At 34.7% G+C, this 14,384-nt stretch overlaps 1 protein-coding gene across 1 annotated transcript in view; it reads right to left on the bottom strand.

Annotated features, from left to right (window-relative positions):
* The window catches only part of LOC118190652 (proto-oncogene tyrosine-protein kinase receptor Ret-like), a 169,918-nt gene that overhangs the window by 31,447 nt on the left and 124,087 nt on the right, over positions 1 to 14,384 (bottom strand). Inside the window, exon 15 of the mRNA XM_085826739.1 lies at positions 1,171 to 1,334. Coding sequence (XP_085682865.1) covers positions 1,171 to 1,334 — 164 coding nt within the window. The remainder of the gene's footprint in view (positions 1 to 1,170; positions 1,335 to 14,384) is intronic.

Genomic DNA, 14,384 nt, shown 5'->3' with positions numbered 1-14,384 from the left:
TAAAAATGTTCTTTCTGTACAACGTTGCAATTACTCGCTTTGAAATCCTTGACTTAGTCAAAATCAAAAATGAGTTAATCAAAAAAATAATAATAATAAGTTAAAAATTCGTTAATCAAAAATTCGTTCAAGTTTTACAAAACATGAAATCGATAATAAAACAAATTCCAAATTTCAAATGCCCATATTCTAAGGAAGATTATGTTATTTAAATTTTAAGAGTTCTAGGTACCATTGTTTTATCTCAATGCGAGGAACATACATACATACATTTATGTAGGTTCTTCATTGTTTAATTTTTTTAAATATAATATAGGGCGATAATATTTGGCAACAGTTTTAAGAGTGAAACGGACATTCAGATTGATTCGACGCAAAATCGCAAAACGGAAACAATAGTCCTTCAGGGACAAGGCCCGTTTGGATTAATTAAATTCATAATCATAATTAAATTCTTGAGTTTACTTTAGGCAGCTGTGTTCGATCACAAAAAGCATTAAGTACAAAATTCTTACAAAAAGAAGTTTGATTAAATCTTTTATATTGATCCATTCAGTACCCTGCAAAATGTCATTGAAATTAACTTTTTGCAGGACAAAATACTACCGAAATGATAAATTCCCGTTTTTTTGGAAGATAATATAATTTTTATAAACTTTGCTGGAAAATATTTCAGATACATTAGCTAGAAAGATATTAAACGCGTAAATGATGCGTATTTTAATAATATGGGAATTATAAGTCTGTTTAACATGTAAGATTCTGTACTGTGTACTTTACAGTTGACTGTGAAGAATCTTAAGAACTGATAAGGGAATAATCGCTTGAGTTCGCTCGTGGGACAGAAAACAACAAGTAAGAAAGGTGAAATAACCCTCTATTATTACAATAAGGTGTACCAGAGATGTAGTTCTTTCAGAAGTTAACTAAATTTTACATCACTGAGTTTTACAAAATTTCAGAGTACAATGCTTGTTAAGAAACAGCATACTAAATTAAATTAAATTTTTCAATTATTGAGTGAAATTACTAATAATTTTAAATTACCTGATATTTAAATTATGAATCTAACAAACTGATAATATAATATGATGCGTAGTTTATAACTCAAACTACGAGTATAATTTATTGCCGATACATAGTTCATTTATCTAGTAACCGAGAACTTACCTTCATTTCTGCTAGATAATCCATTCCTTTAGCGATTTGCCAAGCAAAAGATAAAAGTTCTTTCATGTCTCCTCTAACTTCTGGATAACGGGCCCTCATTTTTCTCAAGTAAGTAATTAATGATCCATGTTCAGCGTATTCTACAATTACATATAATGGTCCAGCTATAAAACGAAACAAGAAAAAGAAATGTATTAACTGTTTTGAAAGCGTCAGCAAATCGGAACGAGTAAGTAGACATCATCAAGTAAGTATAGAGGGTTTTCGCACAATTTTCAGACGAGTTTGCTTTGCTAGGGGAAAATGTCGTCTGCTTGGAAATTTTTCTTAACTGCAACTTGTATAGACATTAGGTATTTTTTGGAAGCAGGAGTCTTGAAAAATGAGCAACACCTTCGTCGGGAATCAAACCATGGACCTCTGGAATACGCGACCAGCGTGTAGACCACCACACCACGAAGGCATATCAAGAAGGCGGGAGAAATACCTTATATATCTTGAAATATATATCTTGAAAGTAAAAGTTATCGCCTGCTACTTAGCAGTTTTCGTTCGTACAAAATGGTGCCTTTAAAGAAGCAGTGGATGGAAGGCCATGTTTGTGCCATTTTCGAAGAACGTTATTAGTATCCTGTCATTAGAAAACGCCGTGAAATCACGGGTTTTAGACATCTAAAGGTACTATAGGTAATATAATCAACAAGAAAGAAAAAACTCAAAGTTTGGATTCAAGAGGGAAAATCGTTCTAAATATGTATCCAAAACAACAACAACAACAACAACAACAAAAAAAAAAAAAAAAAAAAAAGGAATGTTTCAAATGTTAATAAAGGTAAGGTCTTTAAGGAGTGTCAGAAACCCCTATACCGACAATGTTAAATTGGCCATTTTCGATGTACCTTTTCTCAAAATCTGCTGTAGATACAAGCTTGAAATTTTTTCTGTAATTAAAGTATACCTATCTGATTATACTGAAATGAGCTTTTGAAGCAATTTGAATTTAAAATTTAGCACTTTTCTCACACAAAAAAATTAAAATTTTTTTTTGTCTAAGTTTATTACAAAATGCTCATTTCAGTAAATATTAGGGAACCTAATAAATAAGCCATAAAAAGTTTAGATACCTGTGAGCAGTAGTTCCTGAGAAGAGGTACATCGAGTGTAAAAAATCAAGTTTGGAGAAAAACGCGTTTTTATGTAAAAATCCTCATTGATCAAAGCAGTAGATGACAAATTAGAACTAGATTTTTTTACAGTTCTAATTTTCATAGAGATTAAAGAATGGTATTTTTAGAAAGATAAAAGTGTAGAGAATATGAAAATGCAAAAATCCGACATCACAATTTTTTGAAGATTTTGGGGTTCCAACACCCCTTAATGTAGAAAAGGAAGTCCACCAAGTCAAAAGACAGTTGCAATAACAAAACCATTAAAATGTTCAGTATCAATTGGGAAGAAAGTCATTAATACTGATTTGAATCTTAACAAGTAATATGAAACAAGCTTTTTTAAAGTCAATTCCTACTTAAGTCAACAAAGAAAAATAAAAAAAAAAACTGTTAATATATGAAAAAACTGCATTAATATCAAGTGTCATCCACTACAAATTAAAAAAAAAATGTATGTGAACTTGAGTGGATGATTAAAAAGTATTTTATTAACGATTGAAAATTAATTAATTAATAATTATTTAAATAAAAAACATTAAAAGTCAATTTCTACATAGATCAACAAAGAAAAAATTTTTAAATATAAAAAAAAATTAAAAATACAAAAACAAATTTTTGAAACTAAAAATTAAAAAAAAATTAATACGTGAAAAAAAAATTAATTAACATCAAGTGTCATCCACTACAAGTTTAAAAAATGTATTTGAACTTGAGTGGATGAATAAAAAGTATTTTATAAACGATTGAATATTAATTAATTAATAATTCATTAAATAAAAACATTTTACAGTTCCTACTTAGGTCAACAAAAGAAAAATAAAAAAATAAATTTAAAATACAAAAACAAATTTTTAAAACAAAAATTAAAAAATATTTTAATACGTGAAAAACTGAATTAACATCAAGTGTCATCCACTACAAGTTAAAAAAAATATATTTGAACTTCAGTGGATAAATTAAAAGTATTTTATTAACGATTGAATACTAATTAATTAATTAGGCCAACAAAGAAAAATTTAAAAAATACTAAAAAAAAAAAAAAATAAATACAAAAAGAAATTTTAATATGTGATAAAACTATATTAAAATTAAGTGTCATCCAATACAAGTGTAAAAATTTTTTATTTGAACTTGAATGGATGAATAAAAAGCATTTTATTAACGACTGAAAATTTGAACAATATATAGGGAAAGTGTCAGCTGATAGTAGGACTTTAAAAAGGCGAAACGACATAACACGCATCGTCTTTCTCTACGACATACCACCGAACGCAGAATGGGCGGCAGAATTATTTATGAGCAACATTTATGTGAACAAAAATGGAAAAACATAATCAGAATAGACAAATCTTGGATGTAATTAACTGACTGAAATATAACGAAATCCATTTATTGACATCAAAGAGGATAAAAAATCTTAAAACATGATTAAAAGAATCTAAAGAACGATTTTCAGAGGGATTTATGATGGTTACTGTATTTCATATAACGGCAAATTCAAAATAAAAAGACTGGAGAAAAATGTTAACATAAACGCCACATAATCTCAGGAACATATCTTATAACCAGCTTTCAAACATGCAATATCTTGTCTTTACCCACAATGCCATCAATCAGTAGAACCATATCAAGATAAAGCAAGCAGCTTTCAAATATGCAATACCTTGTCTTTACACACAATGCCATCAATCAGTAGAACTATATCAAAATAAAGCAAGCAGCTTTCAAATATGCAATACCTTGTCTTTACCCACAATGCCATCAATCAGTAGAACTATATCAAGATAAAGCAAGCAGCCACTTCTCAAAATCCATTTTTAAATTCCTAGGAAAAAAATAGGACAAAAAGGTGTATGAAGGCCATACCCTTCATTTGTATCCCTACTCAATCTCCTGATGTATCACTCATAGAATTTTGTGCTTTTGAGCTTTTAAAAGGAGGATTGTCCAAACGTCGACCTATAACCTCCTCGGACTTCTAAAAGCTGTTCAAGAGGAATAAGATAAAATTACTCTTTTGAAACTAAAAAATCTGATGTGTGCACCATCGGAATATTAAATTATACGCATTTTTTCTTGCATTTCATTTAAAATTATTGTATTGAATTAAATCTACTTCGTCGATAGCGCATAAACCACAATAGAATAAATACACTCTTTAAAATTCACTCTATTTGTTTACCATAGCGACACTCTGGCGCTAAGTTCACTTAACAGCGTCATATTTCGTTCATATTATAACTCAGAATGCACAAAATTTATATCATTTGAAGAATTATCTAATCGTTGCCACATGTTCTATTCAAACACTATAATAAAGCTAGGAGGAAGTATACAAGAAATTAAGCAAACAAAACAAAAAAGAAACAGATTTTCACAGACGATTTAGTATTTCTTACTTAATTAATTCATTTCTCACTTCGCGACAAGACAAAAATACATAAAAACGCAAAATATGTATATTAAAAATTGCGAAGTAAATCTTCAACACTTATTTCCTCGAAAAAATTCCAGAAAGGATTAAGCATGATTTAATTCGCAATAATAAATGAAGGCGTTATTTTTGTTGTTTCGAAGCTTAGTCTCTCCAGATTGGCAACAAATCTACTATTCAGCTGTTTCAAATGTAAAGAAAGATGTCCGCCATGTTATTTAAAAATTAGGCTGAACCGCACTTGACAGCTTTTAAATTGTTGATAATTGTACAAATATTGCTTGCAAATTTACTAAAGGCATAAAAACCTTAACCAAAAAATAAGAACAACATAATTCAAACATTTTTAAAGCAAAAAAATGCACGGTTTACAAACATATAAGAGTTCACTGAGCCGAGTAACAGAGTGGATATATATATATATATATATATGTTTGGTGCGGCCGATTGCAACCAAAATACAATGTGCAGATCTGGCATGTTATAGCAGTTCTATATACAAAATTTCAACGTTGTGAGGCTATTCGTTTTTGCGTTATACGAGATACGTACCTACGTACGTAGAGACGCCACGAAAATTTCTCTTCAGAATTTATTTTAAAGCAGTTTTATAATTTTTTTGGAGGAAAAGAGTCTTTTATTTTGTCCTTACGTACAGATGCCACGCAAAAACATCATTAAATTGCATTCGATAGCGGTATAAATGGATATTTTCGTTGAAATACGCTGCCTGAAACTTTTTACGATAACAATACTTCCTCTTTACTTCGTACAAGGAAGTAAAAATGCTTTGGATGTATGGTACAAGAAGAAAGTAAAGAACGAGGGTTATGAAACTGAATATATAAAATACAAAAATTTTAGGTAAAATATTTCCTTAAATACAATGAAATTTCTTTAAAATATGTGCAAGCGGTCTCTGCATGTGGAACAGTTATTTCACTTGGAAACAAATTTTGACGTTTGTTTACTTTCTTGTTGATAGTATAACTTACCGTGCAGAGATATTAGGTATATTTTGGAAGCAGGAGACGTGAAAAATAAGCAACGTCTTCACTGGGAATCGAACCACGGACCTCTGGAATACGCGCCCAGCGTGCAGACCACTACACTACGAAGGCACGCTAAGAAGGCAGGAGAAATACCTTATAACCGTAGCTTTATATATGAAAAAGTTACGGCTTTCACAGCGTTTTTTAATAATTAGATAATAATTTTGTTCAGAAAGAGCACAGGCATAGCGTTCTATCCATTCTTCTTCAAAAGCTACATTTTGCATCGAACAAAAACTCTGAAGTAGCAGATGATAATTTATACTTTCACAAATGTAGCTGTAGTTAAAAAAATTCCAAGCAGTTAAAATTTTATAGGAAAGTAAAAACGTCTAAAAAACATGCGAATAGTCTCTTTAGGGTATAATGTAACGTAAGGTTATAAGGTATTTCTCCCGACTTCCTAGCGTGTCTTCGTGGTGTAGTGGTTCTGCACGCTGGGCCGGTATTCTAGAGGTCCGTGGTTCGTTTCCCGGCGAAGGCGTTTGCTCATTTTCAATCTCTCGGCTTTTCCAATTAACCTAATGTCTCTACAGTGGCGCCCGAACTAAAAGGGTGTTGAATGATGATTCTCCTCACCCAGGATTTGGCGATTGGGTCCCCTAAAAACCCCAGTCGCCCTTTAAAAGGGGGAGTATATAAGGTATTTCTCCCGCCTTCCTAGCGTGCCTTCGTGGCGTAGTGGTTATGCCCAGTGGGCCTGTATTCCAGAGGTCCGTGGTTTAATTCCCTGCGAATGCGGTTGCTCATTTTTCATCTTGCCTGCTTCCAAAAAATATCTAATGTCTCTACATTGGCGCCCGAACTAAACGTGGTGTAGTGTTTCTGCACGCTGGGCCGGCATTCCAGAGGTTCGTGGTTCGATTCCCGGAGAAGGCGTTTGCTCATTTTCAATCACTCCGGCTTTTTAAATGAATGTAATATCTCTACAAGGTATTGTATGAAAAGCACTTTAATGATCCCGCTGATGGCACTACTCTAAATACCTTACGAAATACGTTATGCAAAAACTTCGTAACGTAAGCGATAGACTGTATCAAATTAAATTTCATTGAAAGCACTGTTATTATTCATGCAGAAACTAGCTCAAAAACATAATTATTAAGGAGTAATTTCACGTCTGGTTTCAGATTTGAATAAAACGAAATAATTGATAACAGTTCTTAATTCTCCTTCCTTTCATAAAGTCAATAACATCTGAACTAACTGCAATATATTATTGTCTTTTGTACATCTCAAGGCTCTGCCACAAAAAGTTTATAGTTTATACAGACTCCTATAGTGCACTTAAATCATTAGAAGCTTTTTCTAACACTCAAAACCCAGTCATAGTGGATGCTCTCAAGATACATATAAACTTAACGAGTCGTGGATATGAAATCCTGTACTGCTGGGTTCCCAGTCATGTGGGAATCAAAGGGAATGAGCTGGCAGATATCACAGCGAAATGTGCTGTTGAACTGTCCAGTCGCCTCATCCCTTTTGGAGACATTTGTTGTGTTGTGAAAGAGAAGATCCAAAAAAATGGCAGCAATTTTGGGATGTTCAGCTTCAAAACAGGTTAAGATATGTAAAGCCTAGAATTGAGCATTGGGAATCAACCAAAAATCGTAAGGAGGAAGTTCTTTTGACTTGCCTCAGAATTGGTCACACTAGAGTGACACATAACTATCTTTTAAAAGCTGAGAGTGAGCCTGTTTGTTCAAATTGTAATGTTTGTCTATCTGTCCGTCATATTTTAATTGAGTGTTCCTGTTTTAACAATCTTCGTCAGAAATATTTTAATAGCTGTGACTTACCTCTCGACCGTTTAATCGGAAGAGAGGCCAATTGTAATTTATTTTATTACTTAAAAGAGACTGGCTTTTATTACTTAATGTAATCTGTTCAGCAGATTTTGTATATTATTTGAATGTGTGCTTTTACCAGGTTTTTTATATGACTTCATCCTCTGGATTTGGTACATGTAGCTTTTAAAATTTTTTTATTAATAAGTATTTCATTTCATTAAATTAGGTCATCCCACCATTTGTTTGGCGCATCATAATCATCATTGGTTTTTGCGCCAAAAAACTCACTCACTCATTCACTCATTCACTCATAAAGTCAAACTATTTTTCCAAATATATGAGTTAATTAAAATGCTAAAAATTACAATTATGAACTAATTAAATGTACTGTGTGCGAGTTCCAAATTGTATTATTGGGCACCGTAATGAAACATATGAGGAACAAATAGGACATAGCGAGGACATTCAAAGTTACTCTAATATAATATACTCGCTGGCATGTAATTAATTAATTATGCTGTGCATTTAAATTTCAAAGCATTACCGTCTTTCTCTTCTTTAATTAAATAAGTTTCTGGAGGAAATGTTTTGGAGTTTACAGCATAAACGTACTGTACAATCGGAAAATACCATTTTAAAATTCTTGAAAGTCAGAATTATACATAAATTATTTCTTGAACAGATAATTTCGCCGCGTTTCTCTAATTATTTACGCTAATTGCTTTAGCAAATGAATATTTAGTTTTTCTTCGTTTCACCTTACGATTCTCGCGTTTTAATTCATTCTAAAGCCAAACTTACAAGCAAATTTCCCATTTTAAAATAAAAGCAAGCTCAAAGCTCAATCGATAAATACACTTTATTGGTACTAAGCTTTAGTTGCAAAGGATATCAAATTTTCTGCCGTGTTCACAATAACACAAAACTTTAGGAGCTTAAATTGAAATAATGGACGCATGACGGATTTTCGATAACATCTGCTCCGAAGCAGATGCAATTTAACGTAATAGTCTACATGTTACTGGTATTAAATTAGCACATAAACTGAAGCAAGGGATGAGAAAGACTAAACACATTCCCAGATACAAATTAAAGATGTTAGTTAATAATTTAATTCCAATCACTCGGAAACGACAGTTCGCTTTTCTTACCCGATTAGTTTTGTCGTCCCAGCAGGTATCAGCAATTATTTAAATGAGTTAAAAGCTTGAATACATGCCATTGCTTAAAGACTAATTTTTGGAGGTAACGTCCAACTATCTACTTTTCTGCATATATATCTTTTTGTTGCTTATATGGTACTGCGAACAAGAAACTCCAATTTCCTTAAAATTAAATTTATTAGCAGAAGTAATTAAATCTTGGAATACTTGAAACGTTTAATCTTGGAATTTGTTGCGTATCTTAGAAGTTCAAGAGTTCTTAGAGATTCAAAATTTCATATTAAATGCATGTCTCTTACACAGAATGTTCGTACATTTTTTAGACGGATTCGCTTTGATATGAAAAAAATCGCCATACATACATACATACATACAGGATGATCAGCGAATAAGCCCTGATTTCAAAATTAAATATCTCTACAACAGAGATCGATAGAATTATGCGGTAAATTGTATGTTTATTAGAAAAACTGTAAAAATGGTGTACAAAAGTTTATAAAATTTAGTTATGAAAATCGTTAACAGATGGCGCTCTAATCGCAATGAACTATCAATAGCCTTTAAAATGTGCTTCGAAGTCGAAAGTGATCAGTACAACTGTTGGCTAGTGAAAAGAGGCTAGCGTAGAAAGTGAAATAATGTATTCCATTCAACAACGTGTATTATGGTTCTGGAATTTCGCAGATTAGAACACAGTCCTACGGCAACACGTCGCAGTTTTCAAAACCGATTCAATGTTCCAGTTGGACCCGATGCGAAAACCATTCGCATGCTCTTCGCGAAATTCGAATGGACTGGCAGCGTGGCTGATGATCGAAAGGGAAATGTTGAGCCTAAGCAAACTATAGTCGCTCCTGAAAATGCAGCCAAAGTTTCTGGATTTGTTCAGCAAAAAACTAGGAAAAGCATCTGACAGATTGCATCAGAGACAGGTTTGAAGTAGACGTGCACACAAAAACTGTTTAAAAATAGCCTACGGCTGTTTCCATACAAAATCCAAAGTCATTATGACATACCCATGAAAGCTGTGCAACAAAAGGTTGACTTTGCGAATCAGATTCTAACAATGATCGACAACGACAGATATGATGTGAGTTGCATCTGGTTCACAGATGAGGTACATTTTCATTTGAAGAGAATCGTTAATAAACAAAACTGGAGATTTTGGGGTACCGAAAATCCTCATTTGTGTGAAGAAAAAGCACTGCATTCGCCTAAAGTTATGGCACGGGCTGCGGTATGCGCCAGAGGCATTATCGGACCCTTTTTCGTACGAGAAACGATAACTACTGAACGTTACGTTACAATTTTGAAACAATTCGTCAGCACTCAACTAGCGTTGAAGGATCGACCAGGTATCGAGAGGTTCCTGCAAGAAGGGGGTTCGACCACATCGAACAAATAAAGTTTTTCACTTTCTTCATGAATACTTTGGTAATAGAGTAATTGCGTTAGATTATCCTCAATTTACTGACGCAGGAATTGCTTGGTCTCCATATTCTCCCGATCTGACTCCTTGGGACTTCTTTCTGTGGGGTGCATTGAAAGACGCTGTCTATCGAAACAATCCTGCTACTCTAGATGAGTTTGAATCGTTTACTGGTGTTGCATGTGATTCCATTTCCGTCAAGACATTGCAAGACGTGATGTCAAATTTTATTGTTCGTTTACGCCACCTCATTGTTCCGAACGGTGAACATTTTGAAAAAAATTGTATTTTGATTGCAAAGGCTGCTTCACTTTATTTTTTTAATTAATTTTTTTGACTCCTTTCAAAGAAAGAGTTTTCAGCGCAGAGCGCCATCTGTTAACGATTTTCGTAACTAAATTTTCTAAACTTTTGTAAACCATTTTTACAGTTTTGCTAATAAATGTACAGTTTACCGCATAATTCTATCGATTTTTGTTGTAGAGATATTTAATTTTAAAATCAGGGCTTATTCGCTGATCACCCTGTACATAATACATAACGTAATCATACATAGGCAATACGTAAAATAATACAATGACGCATAAAAGGTTAAAATGCACACATATGACTAATGATACTAAAAGTTCAAACAACATATAAAGTCTCTCAAGGCTACAAAGGCTTCGAAACTCATAACAAGGTAACAGAAAACAGGAGACCAGTAAATAGAGAGCCACCCTAAACTTACTTAAATGCACTTCTGGTATTCGAATGTAACCTACAATGCAAGAAAATATGTTCCACATCTTCCGCTGCATCGCCTCAAGCGCAAAGGTTACAAGTGACAATATTGAAACGAAGAAAGTAAATTCCAAAATTCGCATGACCGTCGGTGTCTTCCTGTTCCCGCGATTCCTGTTTCCGCGGTTGTCAAAAACGCTCCTGTTTCCACGAAATTGTGAATCTTCATTACCCTCTTCTCAAAGGGGTTACATAATGGGGGTTGTGCCGAGTGGGCCTTGGCCTCTACCGAAATGTAGGAAAGCAAAAAATTTTTCTATTTACAAAAAAGAATTTTTAAAACGAATAATCGAAAAATATTTATGATCTCAGATCTTTGCATGAATGAAGCTAATACTATATTTAAAAGGAGAGAGATATATATATGTTCAGACTCTGCGATGATTTTGACAATGAACCAAAAGATCGTTTCCTAAATTTAAAAAACAATATTCTTCTAAAATTATGCATAATGGTGAGTTATAATAAAATCTTTCAGAACTAAAATGAACGTTCTAAAATGACGTTCGTTCTTGAAAAACAACTTCTGCTTTGGTTTTAATTGCGCCTTTTTATTCTTTCATTTATGCAAATCCAATAAACTACATTTTCCTTATTTCTCTTCCGAATTCGATACTGATAACTTTTATAAAGGGCTAATTAACTAACTAACTAGATTCATAACGCTGCTTGTTCAACTAAGAACATTCAGGGTCCGGCAAATCAGCCAGAAATAGTCACCCAAGGATGACTTTTGACACACCCGCTGGGCTCGGGGTCCCACATCCCCTGGTTATCCAACAATTTAAAAGGCTCCCTCTGCTAAAGGCTCAACGTTTAGCCGACCCACGGCTAAACACGGAGCAGTCAGAACCACCGTCCCGGCTGGACCGAGACTACAGTGGGGTGGGCGATGACAAATTGGAGCGATGACTGGCCGTTGATTGAGGCTACCTCCTAGCACTACACGTGATGCCCCTCTCCTTAGGCTTTACATGGAATACCAAGGACAGCAGTGACCAGACTCTAAATGGTCCAGTTTGCTATTTGGCAACCAATACCCTGGTGGAGGGGACAAACACCTCCCGGCCCATGAAGAGTAAGTATAGACTCACCCTATGGACCATCGGGAACCGCCAAGTTCATAAATTTTATACCTCCGTGGTCGAGACTGCCTAGGTACAGATCCTAGCCAGTACTTCGCAGAGTACTCTACATCGACCCACGGAGGGGGATAAAGGGCTAAAGACGTTTTTTTAGTTTCAATAATGTCTAAAATCCATATTGATTAACATAAGATGTGAAAATAACAGCTAATATTGTATCAGAATTATAAATAGAATGAAATTAAAGATTTAAAGAGGAGCTTAAACTTAACGAAGACTAACTTATTCTCAAAGAAACTGCCCAGCTCTTCTTAATGACATATCGTGACGTCTCCTGAGGGGGAGGGGAACTGTACTCTCCGATTTCGCGGTAACAGGAAGAATTTTGAAAAACGCGGAAAGAGGAATCGCGAAAACAGAACTAATTTGGTCAAAATAGGAGTAAATTTATAATGCTCGTAGTTAAGTCGGTTGAAATGCTCTAAACTACTCGTACCAACCACCTTTACAGTTAATTCTAATACCAACCACCTTTACAGTTAATTCTGGAGACTCATAGTTAAGTCATTGAAAAACACTTGGAAAAAAATCTCTTTGTCGACTGGACCTTCGAAGAAGTAAGACATTCAGCATTCCAATCAACCACAATTTTCTCCCAAGCCAAATGATTCCAGACAGCCTTGGGAGCCGACAACATCAAATCAGTATAAGCCGCTTTCTTAGCCAAATGGTCAGTCCTCTCATTGCCGAAACCTCGAACGTAGGCGAAACCTGTGGCCTCGAACGCAGGTAAAATTAATATCTGTAGTTTGTCCAGTCGCATGTAATATAGAGTGAATTTCCACCACCAGATTTTCAGTCGATTGTGCAGAAATGAGAGAGAAGAAAATGAATCTGTGCAAACATCTCTTTCTTAATTCAAGGATTTTGTACCTGTTTAACGCCAAGATTTGTGCTCAGAAGCTCGGCTTGAGAAACAGAACATACCTCTGGTATCCTATATTGCATAGCTACATTTATAAGGTATTTCTCCCAATTTCCTGGCGTGCCTTCGTGGTGTAGTGGTTCTGCACGCTGGGCCGATATCCCAGATTGGATTGGATTACTCAATTATGGCAAAGCACACGAGGTCTATCTGCCTAAAGGGAGGGATGCCATCGTGGAGGACTTTCCAAGGGCAACTGGCTCACATACACGTAACACATGGGGAAAACCACTAAAGCGCCCATTCAGCCAGTCCGTTCGCGGGATTCGAACCTCGGACCGAACTACCAGTGTTCAGCGTCTTTACCGCTCGGCCGCTGGTGGGCCGGGCCGATATTTTAGAGGTCCATGGTTCGATTCCCGGCGAAGGCGTTTGCTAATTTTTCATCTTGCCTGCTTCCAAAAAAATCCTAAAGTCTCTACAGTTGCGTTCGAACTAAAAGGAATGTGGATGATGATTCTCCGCACCCAGAATTTGGCGACTAGGTCTCCTAAAACCCTAGTCGTCTTTTGCAAAGGGGAGTATATAGGGTATTTCTCCCACTTTCCTGGGGTGCTTTCGTGGTGTAGTGGTTCTGCACGCTGGGCCGATATTCCAAAGGTCCGTGGTTCGATTCCCGGCGAAGGCGTTTGCTAATTTTTCATCTTACCTGCTTCCAAAAAATCCTAATGTTTCTACACATTCTACCTGTCATCTTCATAAATGGCAAATACAAGGCCAAGCTTTCCATTTAACTTACTACTTACTGTGAAACAAATAATTCTATATTCTTCGAAAGCATTATTGTCATATGTAAGACTGGCACAATTTTTCTGTCTGAAAGGTGAGGTAAATTAAAAAAATAAAACATTCCATTAAAGGGATTGCAAGGGTTGTCATTAGAATGTCTATGTCTAAAATCCGGATTATATAAAATTATTAAATCAGCAGGGAAAGACCAGAACTAACGAATGTTGCCTCATAACTAATATTCCTGTACCCCCCCCCCAAATGCGGAGGAGAAATTTTCTTTCTACCTTCCTAAGAAGCTTACAGTTTATTTTCTTCCTTAGAATCCCCCTAAGCTTTTGAGGCATAGCAAATGACTGGCACAATGGATTGATTATAATCAGACTGACACCGTAAGATCACCATAAGTGATCACTTTTAACACCATAAGTGTTCTTTGAATTTTGCAGTAAACTAGAACTGTTTCATTCTTACTGGAAATATGTTGTTAACATCGCAATTTATTGTTCCAAATAATTATTAAATATTTAATCTACGGCGCTTCTTCAATAAGCTCACTCCCGAGAGTTTAATCAATCTTATAAGACGTCACTGA

Source organism: Stegodyphus dumicola, chromosome 11, assembly GCF_044657685.1.
Source record: "Stegodyphus dumicola isolate Sdum_Otavi_A_Nest chromosome 11, ASM4465768v1".
NCBI classification, from domain to species: domain Eukaryota; kingdom Metazoa; phylum Arthropoda; class Arachnida; order Araneae; family Eresidae; genus Stegodyphus; species Stegodyphus dumicola.
The sequence above is the reverse complement of the archived record's forward strand: the minus strand, read 5'-3'. Positions and strand labels throughout refer to the sequence as shown.